The sequence below is a fragment of the Pristiophorus japonicus genome, chromosome 1 (assembly GCF_044704955.1).
Source record: "Pristiophorus japonicus isolate sPriJap1 chromosome 1, sPriJap1.hap1, whole genome shotgun sequence".
Lineage (NCBI taxonomy): Eukaryota > Metazoa > Chordata > Chondrichthyes > Pristiophoridae > Pristiophorus > Pristiophorus japonicus.
The window spans coordinates 355246485-355268830 of NC_091977.1; the positions used below are offsets into that span (position 1 = coordinate 355246485).

General features: G+C 43.0%; 1 protein-coding gene across 1 annotated transcript in view; it reads left to right on the forward strand.

Moving 5' to 3' along the window:
* Nucleotides 1–22346, forward strand: part of LOC139273647 (exostosin-1-like) — a 246591-nt gene that overhangs the window by 199408 nt on the left and 24837 nt on the right. Inside the window, exons 4-8 of the mRNA XM_070890668.1 lie at nt 1499–1618; nt 10235–10367; nt 11584–11702; nt 12667–12762; nt 19039–19128. Of these exons, the coding sequence (XP_070746769.1) occupies nt 1499–1618; nt 10235–10367; nt 11584–11702; nt 12667–12762; nt 19039–19128 (558 nt within the window). The remainder of the gene's footprint in view (nt 1–1498; nt 1619–10234; nt 10368–11583; nt 11703–12666; nt 12763–19038; nt 19129–22346) is intronic.

The window sequence follows — 22346 nt, forward strand, 5'->3', positions numbered from 1 at the left end:
ACTTAAACTGGAAAAATACTAATGGTATATGAAAACAATTATTCAACAATATACAGCTAACAAAAGCTGCCACTAAGGTGAGCTAATGAAATTGCTCCAAATATTTTTTGAAAATTCCATCAACACTATTTTGCACTTTCACGAAAGAAACATAGTACTGGAAATAAGTTTGTAATGTTATAACATAGAAAAAATATAAAAATTACAAGGAAGTTTTTTAATTTACTTGTACAATACCATTGTCTTGTTTAAAATACATCTTAAAATGTTTTCAGCAAAGGCATGTGCTTCTCTGAGAAGCCTAGGACTTGAGTTTATGGGAGTTACCTCGGCCATCACTAAGGTTGCAAGCAACAATTCTCAGCTTGCCTTCGTGCACACAACTCCCTGATTTTCTTTTTCTTTGACATACGTACAACTAGCCATTCATAGAATATGCCAGGTTTGCTGCTTGTAAGCCTCATCTTTCTTCCACTTCTGTATATATTATATAGGCAGTCCCTCATGTCAAGGATGACCTGCTTCCACACCCAAGAAAACATGAGTTCAAAGATGGTTCCATGAAAGACCTGACATTCCAGGTCCCGGATTACATCTTGAAGGGTGGAAGATTCCTGTGCGTGAATTCTTTTAACGTGGGGTGGCCGTTGCACACCAGTCACCACATGGGCTTGACAGAGCAAGGTCTTGGTCCAGTGGCAAGATGACTGGAGCCCAAGCTCCACTGCAAGGACCGAGTACGCGCACATACTCCTACGGTCCTTGGAATTCATAGAGCTCAGTGTGGACCTCACGACCTCGCTGCTGGCCCGTGCAGCGGAGTACTGCACTGCCGGAGGAGCAGAACTGAGGGAGTGCTGCACTGCCGGAGGGGCAGAACTGAGTTCAACTTCTGTAGTTCAATGGGAAACATCCCAGGGAAACCATTTTATTAAGTGGCTTAGAAAAGAAGTTTTTTTAAATTGTATGAAATGTCAAGAAATAGGTAAAGCATGAATCATTCAACTAAAGCGGTGGTAAGCTATTAAATGGACTGCTTATAATTTAGTATTTACAGAAGGTTGCATGTAACAACTGAAATTTGGTGTTCTTTAGTGTAACATCAAATTGTGTATTTTAGAATGTAAAATGTAGCAGCAAAACAAAATGATTAATCAGTAGAAATTAACTGCATATACCTTTTAAAAACAATAATGGTTTGACTTAATTTTTACTTAGGCAGAAGTTGAAATTATCTACATCTTAAAATAATACCTGACTGAAAAGAAGCTTTGCTTAAACAATACTTGCTGACTTGAGCGGTTTGTGTTGCACTGGTTACAGGTCTGATTCAAGTGTACAATGACATGAGTGCCTTGCAAATTCATTACTGCACTGAAGCATTAAGTTGGCAGATTCTCTCACAGAATGTCATGTAGATTTATTCATTAATTAGTAAATTTAATTAAAAGGTGCGCATTTTCTGCCATTGCTTATTGTTCATTGTCTTGTCTTACAGATACCTTCAACAATAAGGTCTATTAATCAGGACAAAATCCTAGCACTTAGGCAGCAGACACAGTTCTTATGGGAGGCTTATTTTTCTTCAGTTGAAAGGATAGTATTGACTACATTAGAAGTGAGTATGACTTGGGTTTAATATATGCCGATTTGGCCTTTTATCCAACAATGAAAACTGTTGTATGTCCCTAGAGCAATTAGTAAAATAATTGTGAACCAATTCTAAGAGGTTGTGGGGTTTTGATGAGTGTTAAAACCCATTTGGAAATTATTTAAGCCTTAAGCTTTCACAATTGGGTAGATGTATGGAACTGATTATCAGATTAATTTCTGCTCATCGTGACCAAGTTGTGTCTTTTATGAAAATTTTGATTAACCTTTCCAGCAGCAAGTTCAACAGTATATGTGGAAAGCTTATCCAATTCATCACAATTCTCTCAATTTTACATATACAACATGCAAAATAATTGACTTTTGATTATTTTGTGGGGGGAGGGGTGCTCCATGTAAAATCTGGAAATGCTGTGATGCCAAAAATGTGTGGGTTGTATCCCAGAAGATTTTCAGCTGAATAAGTTATATGCAATGTGTCTTACCTCATCACATATTTGACAAACTACTTGAATGGAAGGGAGCATTAAATATTTTAACTTCTAGTTTTTCATGAATCTTGTGTAAAACCACCTTGGTATATTCATTGGGTTGCTCTTAAGAGTCTATAATGAACATTTCAACATAAAATCATCATGTGAAAGTGATTTCACATTTCCATTCATTTTAAACATAATTATACTAAATTTTGATGTTATGAAACAAGTCTTAAAACTAGTTTGGAAAGTCTGTGTGACAAGCTGAGTCTAAATTTATGAAGTGTTTTTAATATGAATAAGGTATTTCTCCTCATGCTGTTTTTTTTCCAACTTTCTCTACTGATGGTGCTAAATTGGTAGGGTCCACTATACAAATGTCAGCAGCCCTTCAGAACTGTGCCCAAGTGGTATTTTTAATACATAAGGCAGTGAGTATCTTCAGGCTAGTCGTCAGTGGGGCCATGTGATAAAAAATGTACTTTTGTCTTTATGAAATTTTGGATGTGGATTCTTTAAGGCTAGCATCAGCATGTAAGGAGTTAAAATCCCACAGTCACGCACTGTATTTCTCAACAGATAGACGATTATTTTAGGGCCCAAACAGGCCAACTTTGGGGGTTTTCACAAGGTGAAGGCAACCACAATGGGCTGCCTAATGCGTAAACTGGTTTACTTGACCAGAGCCATTATGTTTAATCGCAAACACCTTTGCCACTTAGAGGTTGGCTATCCATCCAAAATCGCATGTAATTATGAGAAATGTAGTCATTTATATAACTTCAAAGGCATTTAGATTATATTTCTATAGCTAAGCTTGCCTGAGAAAGTGGGCACTCTGTAGTCCGTATTTGAGTTTTGCAGCTAGCAGCTTAAATGATAAGTGTTTGGGCTCAATTTTCCCGGGTCATTTTCGTCATTTTTTTGGCGGCACCGTTTTTTCTGGCGTAATTATTTAATTCAGAGTAACCCCTGGAATCTGCGCCGGCATAACTGCTTTAGTTACGATTTTTCTAGGTTAGGTTTTTTTGACATATGCGCCAGTTTTCAGCATTTTTCGCAGTTTGCCCCCCAAAATGTTGTTATCGGTCGGCGTATCTGTCCACTCCCGAAAAACCTTCTGGTGAGTTAACAGAAAGTAGTGCACATTGAAAAATCGGCGCTGAAAGAAGCCATTGTTTTTCATCGATGTTTTTGGAGGCAGTCAAGAACACTTTAAATATCTATAATAAAGTTCAACTTTTTTAACCTTTCAACAGAGTATATGGAAGTTTCTTGGATTTCTGAATTTTTCATTTTTCTTTTTACTTGCACGCCATCACCGAACGCCTTCGAGCAGGGCTGGAGGGTCGTAGTGTCAGCCATCAGAATCAGCCACGGGCTCGGCTAGGGCGGGTGGGGAGGTGCCGATCGGAAGGCTGCTGTATTAGACACAAGAGTGCAATGAGTTTGGGGGGTAGGGGAAGAGAAGGGGAGAAGTCATAAGACTGCAATCAGTTGCGGGGTGGGTGGAGAGAAGTCCATCCGTACAGACCATGGGGAGAGAGGACAAAGAAGCTGGCCTGCCTGCTGTGTTAATAATGGAACAAATAATGAAAATGATTCAGATTTAATGTAAAATATATTTTATTCAAATGTTTAACAGTTTGTACTTTACTTAAGTTTGATACAAGAATAATTTTATTAAAGTTTTCAGTTACGATAACTTACAAACTTTAAGATCACTTACGAACTTTTAAACATAAATTTACATAACTTACAAAAAATCTTTTAATTTGAAAACAACAGTTACAACAGTAACAATAATAATAACAACAGCAGCAGCAAAGAAAGGCTGCACCCATCTCTCCTCCACCTTATTCTAAGACCGCCTGCCGCGCTTGTTCTTGGTGACTCCCCCGGCCTGCAGGCGGTGGCGCAGTGTTTCTGGGCTTGGTACCAAGCTTATTCGTTCTAAGATCTCGGGTACTGCGCACTTGTTGAGAGGGAGTGGGGGGGCGGTGGCAATGTGGAGGGCCCGGCTTGGGGGTCTTCAGAGGCTGGTGTGGGGATTGGAGTGGGAGTGACAGTTAATTCTGTCAATGGGCGCGGGGTCTGGGCGTGTTCCCTTATTGCAGCAGCTAACTCCAACATGCCATCCCTCATGCACCCTGACAGTGTCTCAATGACCTGCAACATTCCCTCCCTCATGTTCAGTGATAGTGTTTGCACCCTCTCCGACATTTCCCCCCTGAGGTTCATTGACAGCGCATCAGCGACCTGTGATATTCCCTCCCTCATGGTCACTGACATTATTCCCATTTCTCGTGAGATTGCTGTTACTTCTCCTGACAGTCCCACTACCTCATCACCCACCCCACTGATGGTGTCCAGGAGTGATCGCGTAAGATCAGTGCTCTCCCCTCTCATTGCCATCATCTGAATCATATCTGTTAGATCCTGCGCCTCAGGAGCACGCGGTCAAGCTCTCCTTCCCCTCCTCCCTACGGGTGTGGCTCGCACACCACCACTGGGACTCGCAGCCTCGGAAGGAAACCATGGAATGTCCCACTAACACTCAAAACACTAGTCATGGATGGGGCTGGCATCTCAATGGGCGACACCTCATCCAAAGTCAGTACAACAGTGGGAGCTTCATCCGGCTCCATCCCCTCTCCCTCACCCCCATGCACTTGGTCTGGAGGGTGGGATTGGAAGATGTTCTCCTCTTCAGGCTCGTCCGCGTCTGAATCATCATCTGCATTGTCGGGGTTGGCCACAAGTTCTGCAAAATATAACAGAACACAGACAAATGATTAGCAGTAGAGCAGGGGGCAGGGTGGGTGGCATGAGTAGGCTCTCTCAGTGCAGGCAGCAGGCTGATTTGAAGGACCACGATGAATTATAGCACATTGCATCAACCGAAGCGTAGCTGACGGAGACATCCCCAGGAACCGAAGCATGGCTAGCTCGCGCAGTACTTAATATTTAGGAAAGCCAGACTATGGAATTTGCAGGACTTAACCCTCTCCCTTGACTGTGGGCCCAGCTTGTGCAGTAGTGGTTGCTTTTCTTCAGGACCCATCAAAGCAGCGACCCTCTCTTCCAAGGGTGTCAATGGGTGCAGATTTGCCGGGCCTCCTCTTGTTCGAGTTCTTTTCCTTTTATTATGTGCCACCTTCCTCTGCAAAGATGAAAATGCAGCTTTTTAGAGAAGGTGTCTTTCTGCTGGGTGGGACATACAGATGGTCACATTTACAATTGCAATCCCATTGAATAAATGAAAATATTACTTACACTAACTACTTGACCAAGGTCTTGCCACTTCTTTTTACACTGGCCACCAGATCTCCTGGTGGTCACCATTGCACAGTAATCTTATGCAACTTGGTTCCAGTGTTTCTTCATTTCTTTGGGTGGAACGTTTGTGACCTCTGCTGGTGTCCAGCTCCTGCCATCTGTTCCCAATCACTGTAACTAGTCCTTCCACTTCATCCTGTAAGAAATTCTTGGTCCTTGCACCGCGTTGCATCTTGTACTGCTGCAGATCCGATTTTTGCCAATCTGGAGCTATACTGCGCATGCGCGTCCATTGCAACAACGTCAAAAACTTCACTTTTTTTGTCACAAATGCGTAGAAGGTGCGGCATCATTTTTTTGGCGCAGACAACAGGCTCCACCCCCTGAGGAGACTGGATACGCTGCGCAGTGCCAAATTTGAATTATACATCGGGAAAACTTTGGCAAAATATTTCTGGCGCATTTCTGGCTTGGAAAAACGGGTGTAACTCTGGCAATACACTAGAAAACGGGCTTGGGCAAAATTGAGCCCTTTGTTTTGTGCCATCCAGCAGGGAGGCTAGGCCATATTGAAACTACAGCAAGTAACCTTCTGTTTAAAGTTCAAGGGTGAAGAGGATATCAAACAGGGTGTCCACTGTTGAAATATCTAATGTAAAACACCAAAGATGTGACTGGGCATCATAGTTGAAAACAACCCTATTGTGACCCGTTATCGATGCTTTCCAGGCAGTGTAACTGGATAGCAATCAGCAGTGAGAAGCATGGTTGATCTCTTCCCTTGCCCTCCCCCTTTAGCCTCGAGCCGAATTGTTATACCCCAACTGTTTCTCTAGCTGAGATAGAAACATAGAAAATAGAAGCAGGAGTAGGCCCTTCGAGCCTGCACTGCCATTCAATAAGATCATGGCTGATCATTCCCTCAGTACCCCTTTCCTGCTTTCTTTCCATACCCCTTGATCCCCTTAGCCATAAGGGCCATATCTAACTCCCTTTTGAATATATTCAATGAACTGGCATCAGCAACTCTCTGCGGTAGGGAATTCCACAGGTTAACAACTCTCAGTGAAGAAGTTTCTCCTCATCTCAGTCCTAAATGGCCTACCCCTTATCCTAAGACTATGTCCCCTGGTTCTGAACTTCCCCAACATCGGGAACATTCTTCCCGCATCGAACCTAACCTGTCCAGTCCCGTCAGAATCTTATTCGTTTCTATGAGATCCCCTCTCATCCTTCTAAACTCCAGTGAATAAAGGCCCAGTTGATCCAGTCTCTCCTCATATGACAGTTCAGCCATCCCTGGAATCAGTCTGGTGAATCTTCGCTGCACTCCCTCAATAGCAAGAACGTCCTTCCTCAGATTAGGAGACCAAAACTGAACACAATATTCCAGGTGAGGTCTCACTAAGGCCCTGTACAACTGCAGTAAGACCTCCCTGCTCCTATATTCAAATCGCTTAACTATGAAGGCCAATATACCATTTGCCTTCTTCACCGCCTGCTGTACCTGCATGCCAACTTTCAATGACTGATGAACCATGACACCCAGGTCTCGTTGCACCTCCCCTTTTCCTAATCTGCCGCCATTCAGATAATATTCTGCCTTCGTGTTTTTGCCCCCAAAATGGATAACCTCACATTTATCCACATTATACTGCATCTGCCATGCATTTGCCCACTCATCTAACCTGTCCAAGTCACCCTGCAGCCTCTTAGCGTCCTCCTCACAACTCACACTGCCATCCAGTTAGTGTCATCCACAAACTTGGAGATATTGCACTCAATTCCTTCATCTAAATCGTTAATGTATATTGTAAAGAGCTGGGGTCCCAGCATTGAGCCCTGCGGCACTCCACTAGTCACTGCCTGCCATTCTGAAAAGTACCCGTATATCCCGACTCTCTGCTTCCTGTCTGCCACCCAGTTCTCTATCCACGTCAGTACATTACCCCCAATACCATGCGCTTTGATTTTGCACACCAATCTCTTGTGCGGGACCTTGTCAAAAGCCTTTTGAAAGTCCAAATTCACCACATCCACTGGTTCTCCCTTGTCCACTCTGCTAGTTACATCTTCAAAAAATTCCAGAAGATTCTTCAAGTGTGATTTCCCTTTCATAAATCCATGCTGACTTGGTCCGATCCTGTCACTGCTTTCTAAATGCGCTGCTATTTCATCCTTAATGATTGATTCCAACATTTTCCCTACTACTGATGTCAGGCTAACCAGTCTATAATTACCTGTTTTCTCTCTCCTTTTTTAAAAAGTGGTGTTACATTAGCTACCCTCCAGTCCATAGGAACTGATGCAGAGTCGATAGACTGTTGGAAAATAATCACCGATGCATCCACTATTTCTAGAGCCACTTCCTTAAGTACTTTGGAATGCAGACTATCAGGCCCCGGGGATTTATCGGCCTTCAATCCCATCAATTTCCCTAACACAATTTCCCGCCTAATAAGGATATCCTTCAGTTCCTCCTTCTCACTAGACCCACTGTCCCTTAGTACATTTGTAAGGTTATTTGTGTCTTCCTTCGTGAAGACAGAACCAAAGTATTTGTTCAATTGGTCTGCCATTTCTTTGTTTCCCATTATAAATTCACCTGAATCCGACTGCAAGGGACCTACGTTTGTCTTCACTAATCTTTTTCTCTTCACATATTTACAGAAGCATTTGCAGTCAGTTTTTATGTTCCCTGCAAGCTTTTTCTCGTACTCTATTTCCCCCCTCTTAATTAAACCCTTAATCCTCCTCTGTTGAATTCTAAATTTCTCCCAGTCCTCAGGGTTGTTGCTTTTTCTAACCAATTTATATGTCTCTTCCTTGGCTTTAACACTATCCTTAATTTCCCTTGTTAGCCATGGTTGAGCCACCTTCCCCGTTTTATTTTTACTCCAGACAGGGATATACAATTGCTGAAGTTCATCCATGTGATCTTTAAATGTTTGCCGTTGCTTATCCACCATCAACCCTTTAAGTATCCTTTACCAGTCTATTCTAGCCAGTTCACGCCTCATACCACCGAAGTTACCTTTCCTTAAGTTCAGGACCCTAGTTTCCGAATTAACTGTGTCACTCTCCATTTTAATAAAGAATTCTACCATATTATGGTCACTCTTCCCCAAGGGGCCTCGCACAACAAGATTGCTAATTAGTCCCTTCTCATTACACATCACCCAGTCTAGGATGGCCAGCTCCCTAATTGGTTCCTCGACATATTGGTCTGGAAAACCATCCCTAATACACTCCAGGAAATCCTCCTCCACTGCATTGCTACCAGTTTGATTAGCCCAATCAATCTGTAGATTAAAATCGCCCAGGATAACTGCTGTACCTTTATTGCACACATCCCTTATTTCTTGTTTTATTCTGTCCCCAACCTCACTACAACTGTTTGGTGGTCTGTACACAACTTCCACTAATGTTTTCTGCCCTTTGAAATTACGCAGCTCCACCCATACCGATTCCACATCATCCAGGCTAATGTCCTTCCTTACTATTGCATTAATTTCCTCTTTAACCAGCAACGCCACCCCGCCTCCTTTTCCCCTCTGCCTATCCTTCCTAAATGTTGAATACCTCTGGATGTTGAGTTCCCAGCTTTGGTCACCCTGGAGCCATATTTCCGTGATGCCAATTACATCATATCCGTTAACTGCTGTCTGCGCAGTTAATTCGTCTGCCTTATTCCGAATAATACTCGCATTGAGGCACAGAGCCTTCAAGCTTGTCTTTTTAACACACTTTGCCCCTTTAGAATTTTTCTGTAATGTGGTCCTTTTTGTTTTTTGCCTTGGGTTTCTCTGCCCTCCACTTTTACTATTCTCCTTTCTATCTTTTGCTTCTGCCTCCATTTTATTTCCCTCTGTCTCCCTGCATAGGTTCCCATCCCCCTGCCATATTAGTTTAATTCCTCCCCAACAGCACTAGCAAATACTCCCCCTAGGACATTGGTTCCGGTCCTGCCCAGGTGCAGACCGTCTGGTTTGTACTGGTCCCACCTCCCCCAGAACCGGTTCCAATGTTCCAGGAATTTAAATCCCTCCCTCTTGCACCACTCCTCAAACCACATATTCATCTCAGCTATCCTGCAATTCCTACTCTGACTAGCACGTGGCACTGGTAGAAATCCTAAGATTACTACCTTTGAGGTCCTACTTTTTAATTTAGCTCCTAGCTCCCTGAATTAGTCTCGTAGGTCCTCATCCTGTTTTTTACCGATATCGTTATACCTATATGCACCACGACAACTGGCTGTTCACCCTCCCTTTTCAGAATGTCCTGCACCCACTCCGAGACATCCTTGACCCTTGCATCAGGGAGGCAACATACCCTCCTGGTGTCTCGGTTGCGGCCGCAGAAACGCCTATCTAAGCAAATTCAGCATAGACTGAGAATCGATGCTGGAAATTTCTGGTTCTGTGTGACTTTGTGATTTGCCCATTAGGTTGTTGAAACAGATTGTATAATAGCTTGACTTTAAATACTGGGTTAAGTTGTTCCATCATTAAAAAAAAACTGAAAGCTTATATTACATTTGTAAATCGTCACTTACTAGTTTACTGTAGATTTTATTGTGGTAGTTTATTTTTATCTTTCACGATAAGTTAAGTTGCATCTTCAAGCAATGTTTAAATGAGATGTTGCAACATTTATTATGCCTGCATAGAAATTAAATATATTTGTGTCACCATTCCACCTGTACACTTTGTAGAGTTGTTCCAAAAACTAAACAGACAGCAGTTACTGGGTGGATATGAAAAATAAATGACTGTTAACTCTGCATTGTTTGTGAATTATACATCCCCAGATCATGGTCTCTGTTAGGAAGTCACTAGTATTACTAACTATGTATTTTTTTTAAGATAATTCAAGACAGAATTCTTAACCATATATCTCGCAATGGCTTAATTTGGAATAAACCTCCAGGAGGATTGTTTAGTCAGCCACAGTATTCAACACATCTAGGAGATTTTCCATTTTATTATTCTTATCTAGGTAAGTAGAATGCAAAGTAATTCAGGCTTGTATGAAAAAACTGATTACATTGGTAATCCATTACATGTTGAATCCTTTTCTTGTATAAAATATAATTACTGTATAGTTATGATATAACATTTATAATACAATACATTAACCATATATTACTGTCAAAAATAACTGGAATCTGAATGTTAGATTACTTCCATGTAAGCAAACATGCCGAGATTGAAATTTCACAGTTCACTGACACACTCTGTACTGATGTAGTTGTCGAAGAATTTTATGAATGCAGCAATACTTAGAGTTGCAATCTTTAGCTTTTACTCATTTTTGATGTTTTAGGATATCAGCGCATGACTAAATATGGTAGAAGCCAACTTCTTCACGATAAAATAATTATTGAATCAAACTTATGGAATGACCACTGGAGAGTTGAATTCCTTTTTAAAGACACCCTGTGGTTTGCGATTGCTGGACAATTTGCACAGCTCCACCGTTAGCCTCGTAAAAACTGAAGCACACCTTCAACCTCCCAGTCAGTTTCAAGAAATTGCAGCAGTTGTGCATCAATTACAAATTAAATTCACCGCAATGCGGCTGGTACTTAACAGTGTAAGAACCCTTTTAATAATGAGGTTTATGTCACTCAACCTCTCTGGCCCAGAAAGGAAACAATTTAAACTGTGGCATCTCACTTCAGCAGGTAAATTGTTCTTTTTTCCTTTCTGTCCCTCTTACTTTTCTCTCTCTTGCAATCCAATGTTTCTTTCCCTCTATATTTCCTAATCTTCCTGTACCTGATTTGATCCCAATTCACCCGATTTCCTTTTCTGACGTTGCTCTGTTTCTTTCCCAATCCTTAAATCTCATTGGTTAAGAGATAATCTTATTGGTCCCATTGTTCACCAAGGTCCAAGATTGGCCTCGCATTATCAGCTCACACTTCCAGCAATTTGTGGTACAAAAAGATTTCGAGCTGAAGGGTAAAGGGAAAAAAGTCTAACTAATGGGGCATGCCACAAAATGTCCCACTCCAGCAAATTCTGGGTCATTGTATTGGATTTCCTAATGTGGGATGCTAATGTGTTTACAAGGTTTAATGAACTGTACTATATATTAAAATACTCTCCGGTTAGGTTCATGTTTTGGATTTATGTACGTGTTCTATACTTGCGTTGTTTTGTGAATTCAGGCACTGCTTTCTAAGGTACTCCTGTGTTTTTGGTTTCAGGTATAAAGCCTTCATCCAAGTTTACTGCCGTTATCCACGCAGTGACTCCGCTGGTTTCGCAGTCACAGCCAATATTAAAACTCCTAGTAGCAGTAGCTAAGTCCCAATATTGTGCCCAGGTAGACTGACCATTGTTCTGTTACATTTAGCAAAATCTGTTGTTTTATAGAGTCTAGGTGAAGATTTGTGTTTTATAAAAATTCTTGCCAATTTTCTTCCCTGTCCTTCTGAAGGCATCAACTCTTTGCTGCAGTCCAGTTTTACAGGTGCCAAGTGCCTACTGGTACCTCACCTAATTGGCTATTACGTATGTTTTAGTTTTGACAGTAAATGTCAACAACCTATTTGGCTGTGGTGTCATCACAGTTGAACCCAAATTTATCTTTCCCCAATGTACATAAACACCCACATCCAGCCGGTGTGAGTAGTTAGCGATCAGAAGTTGGAATACGGGAGGATTTGCTTTGTTTTTTCCTTTCCCCTTCCAAATTAGTACCTGTACCATTGCAGCAGCTGAGATCAGCTAGCTCACACCAATTTGGGAATCGAACCTTGACCTTCCTGGTCTGTGTGGTTTGACTACATACTGGATAAATGCATTGTCTGTTTGTGGCGTATAAATCATTAACATTGCAGTGCCATTTCTATGATAAAGCTATGTTGCTCCACATGCCATAGTATTTCCACTTGTAAACTGAAACTGGAAGACCTGCAAAAATAATCTTATTTCTTGTATCTTGGTGCATAGTAGTTTATTTTTCTTCTCTTCCCTCCCCCCACCAACACGCACATGCACTCGCTAGAATCAAATTACTTTCCTTGGTTTTTTTTGTTGCTCCTTTTGAATTGGAATGATTTTACTTGAGATGTTAGTCTATAGCACTGTGATCTGTTTATAAGTGAAAGGCTAAGAAATATTAAAGTATTCTAAAAGTAAAATGTTTGACAGAATATCATTTTGGAGTAAGTAATTGTGTTTTTAATGAATAGTAATTTATGGAACAGAGCATTTTAATTGGCACAAAATTAGTAGCAATGTAAATTCTGTGACTATTAATCACGATGACGGTTGGTTGTTTGCAGGTTATTGTGTTATGGGACTGTGACAAACCTTTGCCAGCCAAACACCGGTGGCCCTCCACTGCTGTGCCTGTACTGGTAATAGAAGGAGAAAATAAAGTAAGTTTTTGTTTGTTAGAAACATAGAAAATAGGTGCAGGAGTAGGCCATTCGACCCTTCGAGCCTGCACCACCATTCAATAAGATCATGGCTGATCATTCACCTCAGTACCCCTTTCCTGCTTAGTGCGTTTATTGTAGTCAAAAGTATGCTTAATGATGCACACTTTACTGCCATGCAATACTTGTCTTCAATTCACTTTGCTCTATGACTTAAGAGTGGGGAGATTCCAGTTCTGACGAAGGGTCATCGACCTGAAACGTTAACTCTGTTTCTCTCTCCACTGCTGAGTATTTCCAGCATTTTCTGAGATTATAAAGGATTTGCTGACTTTGATAACTTTGTGTACTTTGGAATATAAGCTGTGACCTACTTGACAAAAAAATTATAATTTGGGGGGGGAAGGGGGGACGACACATGAGCATCAGAAGAGTTTTAAGGAGGGGGACTCCATGATGAGACAATGATTCATCTACCAGATACCCCAAATTATATTCCATCATGTACTGCTGGACATATTCAAAAAGAATGAGAGAATAAAGTATACTTGAAACTGTACTGATAGATTGCCAAACAGTTTAAAAGCTTTGTCTCTGGTCGAGCTCACATACTGACCTAGCACACTGACTGTGGCAGTTTATATGCAGAGAGGATATACAATCAGGATCAATAGATTACAAAAAATAAACTCTTGGCTTTGGACCCAGTAATTTCAATTCCAATAATACTTGTTATTTATATGGCCTGCTACCTAAGGAGGTGGCCTTGGAAATAGCGGATGCATTGACAGTCATTTTCCAACATTCCATTGACTCTGGATCAGTTCCTATCGAGTGGAGGGTAGCCAATGTAACCCCACTTTTTAAAAAAGGAGGGAGAGAGAAAGCAGGGAATTATAGACCGGTCAGCCTGACCTCAGTAGTGGGTAAAATGATGGAATCAATTATTAAGGATGTCATAGCAGCGCATTTGGAAAATGGTGACATGATAGGTCCAAGTCAGCATGGATTTGTGAAAGGGAGATCATGCTTGACAAATCTTCTGGAATTTTTTGAGGATGTTTCCAATAAAGTGGACAAAGGAGTACCAGTTGATGTGGTATATTTGGACTTTCAGAAGGCTTTCGACAAGGTCCCACACAGGAGATTAATGTGCAAAGTTAAAGCACATGGGATTGGGGGTAGTGTGCTGACGTGGATTGAGAACTGGTTGGCAGACAGGAAGCAAAGAGTAGGAGTAAATGGGTACTTTTCGGAATGGCAGGCAGTGACTAGTGGGATACCGCAGGGTTCTGTGCTGGGGCCCCAGCTGTTTACATTGTACATTAATGATTTAGACGAGGGGATTAAATGTAGTATCTCCAAATTTGCGGATGACACTAAGTTGGGTGGCAGTGTGAGCTGCGAGGAGGATGCTATGAGGCTGCAGAGTGACTTGGATAGGTTAGGTGAGTGGGCAAATGCGTGGCAGATGAAGTATAATGTGGATAAATGTGAGGTTATCCACTTTGGTGGTAAAAACAGAGAGACAGACTATTATCTGAATGGTGACAGATTAGGAAAAGGGAAGGTGCAACGAGACCTGGGTGTCATGGTACATCAGTCATTGAAGGTTGGCATGCAGGTATAGCAGGCGGTTAAGAAAGCAAATGGCATGTTGGCCTTCATAGCGAGGGGATTTGAGTACAGGGGCAGGGAGGTGTTGCTACAGTTGTACAGGGCCTTGGTGAGGCCACACCTGGAGTATTGTGTACAGTTTTGGTCTCCTAATTTGAGGAAGGACATTCTTGCTATTGAGGGAGTGCAGCGAAGATTCACCAGACTGATTCCCGGGATGGTGGGACTGACCTATCAAGAAAGACTGGATCAACTGGGCTTGTATTCACTGGAGTTCAGAAGAGTGAGAGGGGACCTCATAGAAACGTTTAAAATTCTGACGGGTTTGGACAGGTTGGATGCAGGAAGAATGTTCCCAATGTTGGGGAAGTCCAGAACCAGGGGTCACATTCTAAGGATAAGGGGTAAGCCATTTAGGACCGAGATAAGGAGAAACTTCTTCACCCAGAGAGTGGTGAACCTGTGGAATTCTCTACCACAGAAAGTAGTTGAGGCCAATTCACTAAATATATTCAAAAGGGAGTTAGATGAAGTCCTTACTACTCGGGGGATCAAGGGGTATGGCGAGAAAGCAGGAAGGGGGTACTGAAGTTTCATGTTCAGCCATGAACTCATTGAATGGCGGTGCAGGCTAGAAGGGCTGAATGGCCTGCTCCTGCACCTATTTTCTATGTTTCTATGTTTACCTGAGCAATGTGTTATACTTGCAGTGAGGATTCTAGTTACAAGTTTTTTTTTTTGAAGAAATGCTTTGCATAGACTTTCATAATGACTACATGTGGGTGGATCAGTGTTTTGGCATTTTGTGCAGTGATCATGTGAAGGTAACTTGGCTCATGGGGGCTTTCATTGAAAAGTAGTTCAAGCTATGGCTCCCATGAAAGAATATAACCCAGTGGAGTGAATCAGTGACAATCAACTGGAGGTATCAACCAGACAATCAGGAGTTCAAATTCCTAGCCTGGACGATCATTTTTACAACTTTTATATTGTGCAAGTGCAGTATGCTGGCGCTCCCAGTGCTGTGAAACATGCCCCCATTTTTTTATGCTTTCATCTGCTTAATGATGATTATGATGATCATCTGATATATGTAGGATGTCCCAAACCCCTACTAGAAAAGGTATAGCAAGAATTCTGGTTTAAGGTGCAAGTACATATAGGATAAGGATAAATTATGTAAATACTATAGCGTGTCCAGCATGAAATCCAGATTTGACATTTAAAATGATCACATATACTCTCCAAAGCAGTGTTTGAGTTTAATGTTTAAGACAGTCTTTACAATTTATGCCATGGCCTTTACGTCTCTCTGCAGTAACACCCTGCAGCTGCAATGCTTGGGAATGTATATAGGACTCCCTAGTGAATTCCCTTGTTTCTTTATTTCAGATCAGCTGAGATGTTTCTTTGTCACTTTTCCTTTGACCAGTTAATTCAGACTCATTTTCTTCCTCCAAAATAAGCACTTGGAGGTCTTCAGCTGTGCTATGGGGTCATTGGAGTTGCTGTACATATCCTCTCCATCCCAAGACCGTCTACTTCCAACTCTGTAACATCGCCGTCTCCACCCTGCATCAGCTCAGCTGCTGCTGAAACCCTCATCCATGTCTTTGTTGCCTCTAGACTCAACTATTCCAACGCACTCTTGGCTGGCTTCCCACCTTGCGCCCTCCGTAAACTTTAGCGCATCCAAAACTCCCGTATCCTATCTCACAGCAAGTCCCGTTCACCCATCACTCCTGTGCATACTGATCTACATTGATTCCTAGTCCAGGAACACCTTGATTTTAAAATTCTCAGCCTTGTTTTCAAATGCCTCCATGGCCTCGCCCCTCCCTATCTCTGTAACCTCTTCCAACCCCACAACCCTCCGATATTTCTGTGCTCCTCCAATTCTGGCCTCTTGCGCATCCCCAGTTTTCTTTACCCCACCATTGGTGTTAGCTGTCCAGGCCGTAAGCTCTGGAATTCCTCCCTAAATCTCTCCTCCTTTAAGACACTTCTTAACACCTATCTCTTAACCAAGCTTTCGGTCACCTATCCTTGTATCTCACTATGTGGCTTGATGTAAAATTTTGTGTGATTGCTCCTGTGAAGCATTCTGGGATGTTTTACTACATTAAAGGCACTATTTAAATGCTTGTTGTTGTACAAAGCATCTTTTTGACTAATGAGTGCATTTTTAAAAATGATGTCTCTGTGCTCTCTAAAAAGAAACCAAATGAACACAAGTCCCACTTGTCCTGAAATATACAGAACATGCTTTCTCCAAAGTGAAATACTGCTAGGAATGGGGTGGGTGAATGAGATTTTTTTGTCCTTCATTCATACATACATAAATATACATAAATGTGCATCAATTTGCAGTCTTGAGCCTTAAATTAAAAAAATTCTTACAGGTGTATTTTTATTACAGTACCATATTAAGTGAAACTTCTTTTCATTAAAGGAATCTTTGTTGAATGATACCTTGACAATAATTAGAATAGAGTTCGGCCTAGTAGACGAAAGGTATTGTATTATAAACCCTAGAATATCACTGAGTTGAGTTAACGGATCTCAGCATAGCCAGCAATTGAGTTGCTTCAGTGTCCCTCAGGGAATTGGAAAATGAGGACAGCTAATAGTTACTCCAAACTAACTTAGGCCAGCATTTGTGGCCGCACAGAAAACACTTGCGGAGAGTTAAGAAATCAGCGCCGGTAGGTACATCGGAGGCCAGCAGAACTTAATGACGACTAAACAATGAATAGGATCAAACAGTTATACAGGACATCATATGACAAACTTCGCAAAGTTAATTTACTATACAACAGAAGCATTCATGGAAGCTTAAACTACAAAAATAAAAGAAGTAAAGAGACAAAAACATATTTACATAATTTTTTCAAAATATCCAAATAAAAAATAGAAGTACCTCCTGCTCATAGGAAAGTATTTTCATCAACAGGGTTAAAGAAAGTCTTGAGTAAGCTCATTAAATTACTGGCTACACAGTTATCACGCCCACCCGCCCCCCCCCCCCGGGATCAAAACTCTTTCCCCCCCCGGATATCAAAACTCTTCCCCTCCCCCCCCCCCCCCGATAAAAACTCTTCTCCTCTCTCTCTCTTTTCCCCCCCCCACCCCCCACCCCCGATCAAAACCCCTCCCCCCGATCAAAACCCTTCTCTCTCCCCCCTCCCCCGATCAAACCTCTTCCCTCCCCCCACCACCACCCTGATCAAACCTCTCTCCTCGCCCTCTCTCCCCACCAACCTGTTTGTTGTCGCCTTAGCCCAGGAAGGCAGCGGGCCGGCCTGTGCGGCAGGCCACTCGGCCCGGACTAGGGGCGGGTCACATCGGGTCCCATGCTGCAGCATGCATCATCATCATCATCATCATCATCATCATCGGCAGGAGCTACTGCGCATGCGCGACGCTCTAATGCGCATGCGGACAGCTGCCGGCACTTTTTTGCGCAGGGCCCTAGCTCCGCCCCCCCCCCCCGGCAATTGACTGGCCACGCCGCGCCAAGCCCCAGGAGATGCAACACAGCGGCCAGAATCGGGGGAGATTTTTTTAGGTGTTGTTTTCAGACCTCAAAGTTGGCGCATCTCTGGTGAGTGTGCCTAAAAAAGGGGTGGACCAAACTTGAGCCCTTTATGTGGATGTTAGGTGAGAATCGAACTGGACTTGTTTGTGATGTCCACAGTCAAATAGCCCATTTACACTCTCCATCTAAGTTTGCACAAGGTCAGAAGATCAGTCACTGGGTGGCACACCAGAGTGTTGCTGATGTCCTGATAACCATACTCCTCCTATAAGAATCAGTTTCTTTAGGAATGAGGAAAATTGGAAAAAATTACACCATTAATTCCTCGCTTACTGACCTTTCTGGCTAGACTTTTTTTTTTTTTAAAAGTGGTTGTTTGAAAATTCTCTGCACCTTTTTTAAAAATGTGAAGTATCAAAAATAACCATTTCCCAGTTTGCATATCAGAACATATCTGGTAGAGTAGAAATCCAAATCTATTGGCTCTCTTGTGCCTCAACTTGGACTTGATTTTGCCAAGACTAAACTTTATTATCAACCCAGTACACATGGCACCAGGTGTCCTGTACTTTATGGAGAATTAAGTTTAAAAGAATGTTTGCTTGTAAATTTAATATATACATTTTAAAATTTGGTGGTGGGCGGGGGGGGAAGCCAAGCATTTAAAGGTTCCCAAAACCACGAGCTGTGGGACACAGCAATTGTAATTCAAAGGCAGTAATTTGTAGAATCAAATAGCTTCCTCTATGGAGAGTGTGAGCAAAGGAAAACATTAAAAGCCTTTCAACACTCCTATGTGCAATTTCCTATGATTGGTAAATATAGTAAACATTCATTTTTAGACTAATTAAAATGATGTTGCATGTTACTTCTTGTTTAGAATAATTTGGCAATGATTTGTAATCTGTCTCTGCAATTCGTGTGAAGAGATAGGGGAAGAACACACAGCTGTGTTTAAATTAGAACTATCGTTGTCAGAATGTGTCCGTGTAGTTTCAGCCAATGTCTGTGATAAATTTCAATTTATTTATCAGGCCTTGTCATAAGACTACACTTGTCTCATGTTTACCATCCTTGAAGATACAAACCTAGTTACGTACTTTTGTTCTGTATATGTATAGGTTATGAGCAGCCGCTTTCTTCCCTATGATGCCATCAATACTCATGCAGTCCTTAGCCTTGATGAAGACACTGTTCTTTCTACCACTGAGGTAAGAATATGTAATGTACACTGTACACCAGCTTCCCCATTATTCAGTCTGTAAATGCAGTCCAGTTTGGAAAGTCTTGCAGGTCAAGAAGGTCTTAGGTTTGATCCCTGTCTGTACCAAGTTAGTGAATCTCAGCCAGAGTGCAGATAGGGGCACTCCAGTTCACCTGGGCTAGCGAGAGAATAAATCAGCTAGGATTCCTGTTCCTGATCGTGTGTCCTGTGCTGGAAAGCACTTGTGCAGATATTGAATGAGGTCAGGATTGGGCTCAGTTGTGATATTCACAATTATCTGCTGTCATTTGTTGCCGAGGTACATACGAACCATGACATAGAAAAAGACCCTCTGGTCCATCCAGCCTATCCCACACAACTACGATACCTTGTGCATTGCAAGATAAACATGTGCCAGTGCAATAAATGAGCAATGTTGTCATCAAATGTAGTATACTTAACAAATCTCGTTCAGTAAAGTTGTGTTGAGGAATGATAAATTAATAGGGAGACGAGTGAATGGTTTGTAAATATGTTGGCTCAAAATCAGACTTGTGGCATCATTCAAGCAGGCAGTCATGATGTTGCATCCATCCAAGTGTGGTTAATATTAATCCTCCTGAGAACACAAGGAGTGGACTCTGCTATTCATAAGTTATGGGCAGAGCTTACATGGATGATCATGTTTGTTTTAGTTTTGATAGCAAATTTGGAACAATTCATTGTCAGTTTATTTTGATTCCTGCATCACTCTTGCAGTGAAAGCCCAGTTAAACTGATACTGTATCTGATAAATGACACCTGCACAAAGAATTTTCTTAGATCTCTTTGAGTGAGATTAGGAGAAACTTTTCATGCATAGTTGTTGGAGCATGCTTTGTCACAGAGAGCAGTCGAGGCAGAGCTCATTGCATCTTTTTAGGGAAAAGTGGATAAATATTTGAAGCAGAAAAAAATACAGTACTTTAGGGATAAAGCTTAGGCTATGGGATTAGTTTTTGGATCACTCTGGCAAAAAGAGCTAGAACAGATATGGTTTCCTTCTGTGGTGTGAACTTCTATGGTTATGATATCCAGACTTTGAGAGCCAAATGGAGGAAGAACAGGATGTGGCAATTGAAGCACAAGCAGAGGTGAGGGCCAGGTCACTTTGAAGCCCATAACTGAAGAGCAGTGGCTGGCAGCTATTTTAAGGTTCAGCTCTATTTGGTGGATTATTTTCAGGCTCTTGCATTTCAGGGGCTGCCTATGTTATCAGTAACTGAACTTCAATGTAGTATGGTTTAGGGTTCCCAACGCTCCCGGAATTGGGGGGTACCTCTCCCGAGCTGTGCCTCCAGCAGCCCGAGAGATCAGCCATTTAAATTTCCCGCCGCAGTACGCCCCACTGGCTCTGTAATGTCATTGGCTGCTGCTGTTAAAGCCTCGGGCTTGGTGACATCACCCCACCACTGCCACAGAGAGTCGCGACTGCGCAGAGCTGGAGGGCCAGGAATCAGGAGGCGCAGAAATTTCGGCATTCGAGGAGTTTCTGAACTCCTGAGGGCTCTGAAATCTGGGGAGGCCTGAAATCAGGGGGCTTAAGAGTTGGGAGAAGAAGGGAATACTGGGGAATGGGCATCAGAGAGAATGATGGGAGACTGAGGAACGGGGGCTTCGCTCAGTAACACATGTTGCTCCCTCAACACTGTCCCTCGTGGTCTGGTCGCAGCCATCTTGATTCCAGGTGCTTCGCCTTGTGGTGCAGGCGCCGTCTTCTTTCTCTCCACGAGGTAGGCTGCGGTGATCCTTCTCTCCCCAGGTTCTGCCACGGACGCTGGGAATCTACCTTCTGCGCCGATTTTCTTCCCTCGGAGTCCTGCCATTGGAGCCCGGAAGGTGAGGTCTGATCGTTCAGGTTGGATCATCTCACCATTGAGTTGTGCAGTCCGTGTCTTCGCCGCGCAGTTGAATCGGACGGTAGGATTTTCAGGTGCTGCGATGGATCCAAGTTTGGGGCCGCATAGGATATCGATCGCCGGGGCTCAGAGGCCTTCGTCGCTCTGACGGATTTGGACTTGCTTCATCCATCATCTTCCCAGCAGCGTTGGACCATCACCGGCAACGATCCACAAGGGAAGCTTGTGCATCGCGCCGCCATGGGACACCTGGTCCTCCACACTGCCAACGACTGGGATGGTGCCTTTTGTGTAGGTGAGCAGCTTTACCTGGATTGGGGACATTTTGGGTCGTTTGGCGGGATTGTCCCAGAGTTTCTCGAAGGCCGTCTGATTCATCAATGACTGGCTCGTCCCTGTGTCGATCTCCATCGAGACTGGAACACCGTTGATTTCTACTTCCATTTTCCACGGGGAACTCTCGGTAGAGCAGGTATATATTCCGTACTCCTCTTCCAGGGGCTGAGCAGCTTCGTCATCTTCAGCACTGAAGCCCGGGTGATCGGCCAACTCTTCAGCGACTCAGTGAGTAAAACTACTTCTACACATTCGCTGAAGGTGACCTTTAGTGTTGTAGCCTTTGCAGGTATAATCTTTGTATCGGCACTGGTGGGTCTGTGGTTTCCTCCACAGCGCCAGCACGGGGCTAGCCAGTTGGCCCCATGTGGCGGCCTCAGGATTGCAGGACTTGGGGCGGCAGTCTTGCCTCTGAAAGTCGACATTTGGTTCACTGTACTCATCGGGTTAGAGTCCTGGGTGTGAGTCATCATCCGTTTGGAGTCGCAGACCGAAATCATGAATGCCTGGCTCACTTTGATTGCCTTCTGCAGGGTGACTGTAGTGTCCGCAGAGAGCAGCTTATGGAGGAGACCCTCGTGGCCGATTCCAATAACGAAGATGTCCCTTAGTGCTTCGGTGAGGTGGTCGCCAAAATCACACGGTGCAGCCACTCTTTTCAGATCTGCAGCATATTTAGCAATTTCTTGGCCTTCGGGCCGCCGGTGGGTGTAGAACCGGTGTCTGGCTGTGAGGATGCTCTCTTTGGGTTTGAGTTGGTCTTGCATTAAAGCTACGAGCTCCGCATAGTTCTTGGTTGTTGTCTTCACTGAGGCTAGCAGGTCCCTGTCAAGGCCGTGGACGTTGGGCCCACAACTGCTGAGTAGGATGGCTCTGCGCTTGTTCGCCAGCAAGGCCAGTGAGTCCCCAGCCAGGTCGTTCGCGATGAAAAAATGTTCTAGCCTTTCCACAAAGGCATCCCAATCTTCCCCATCAGCGAATTGTTGGAAGT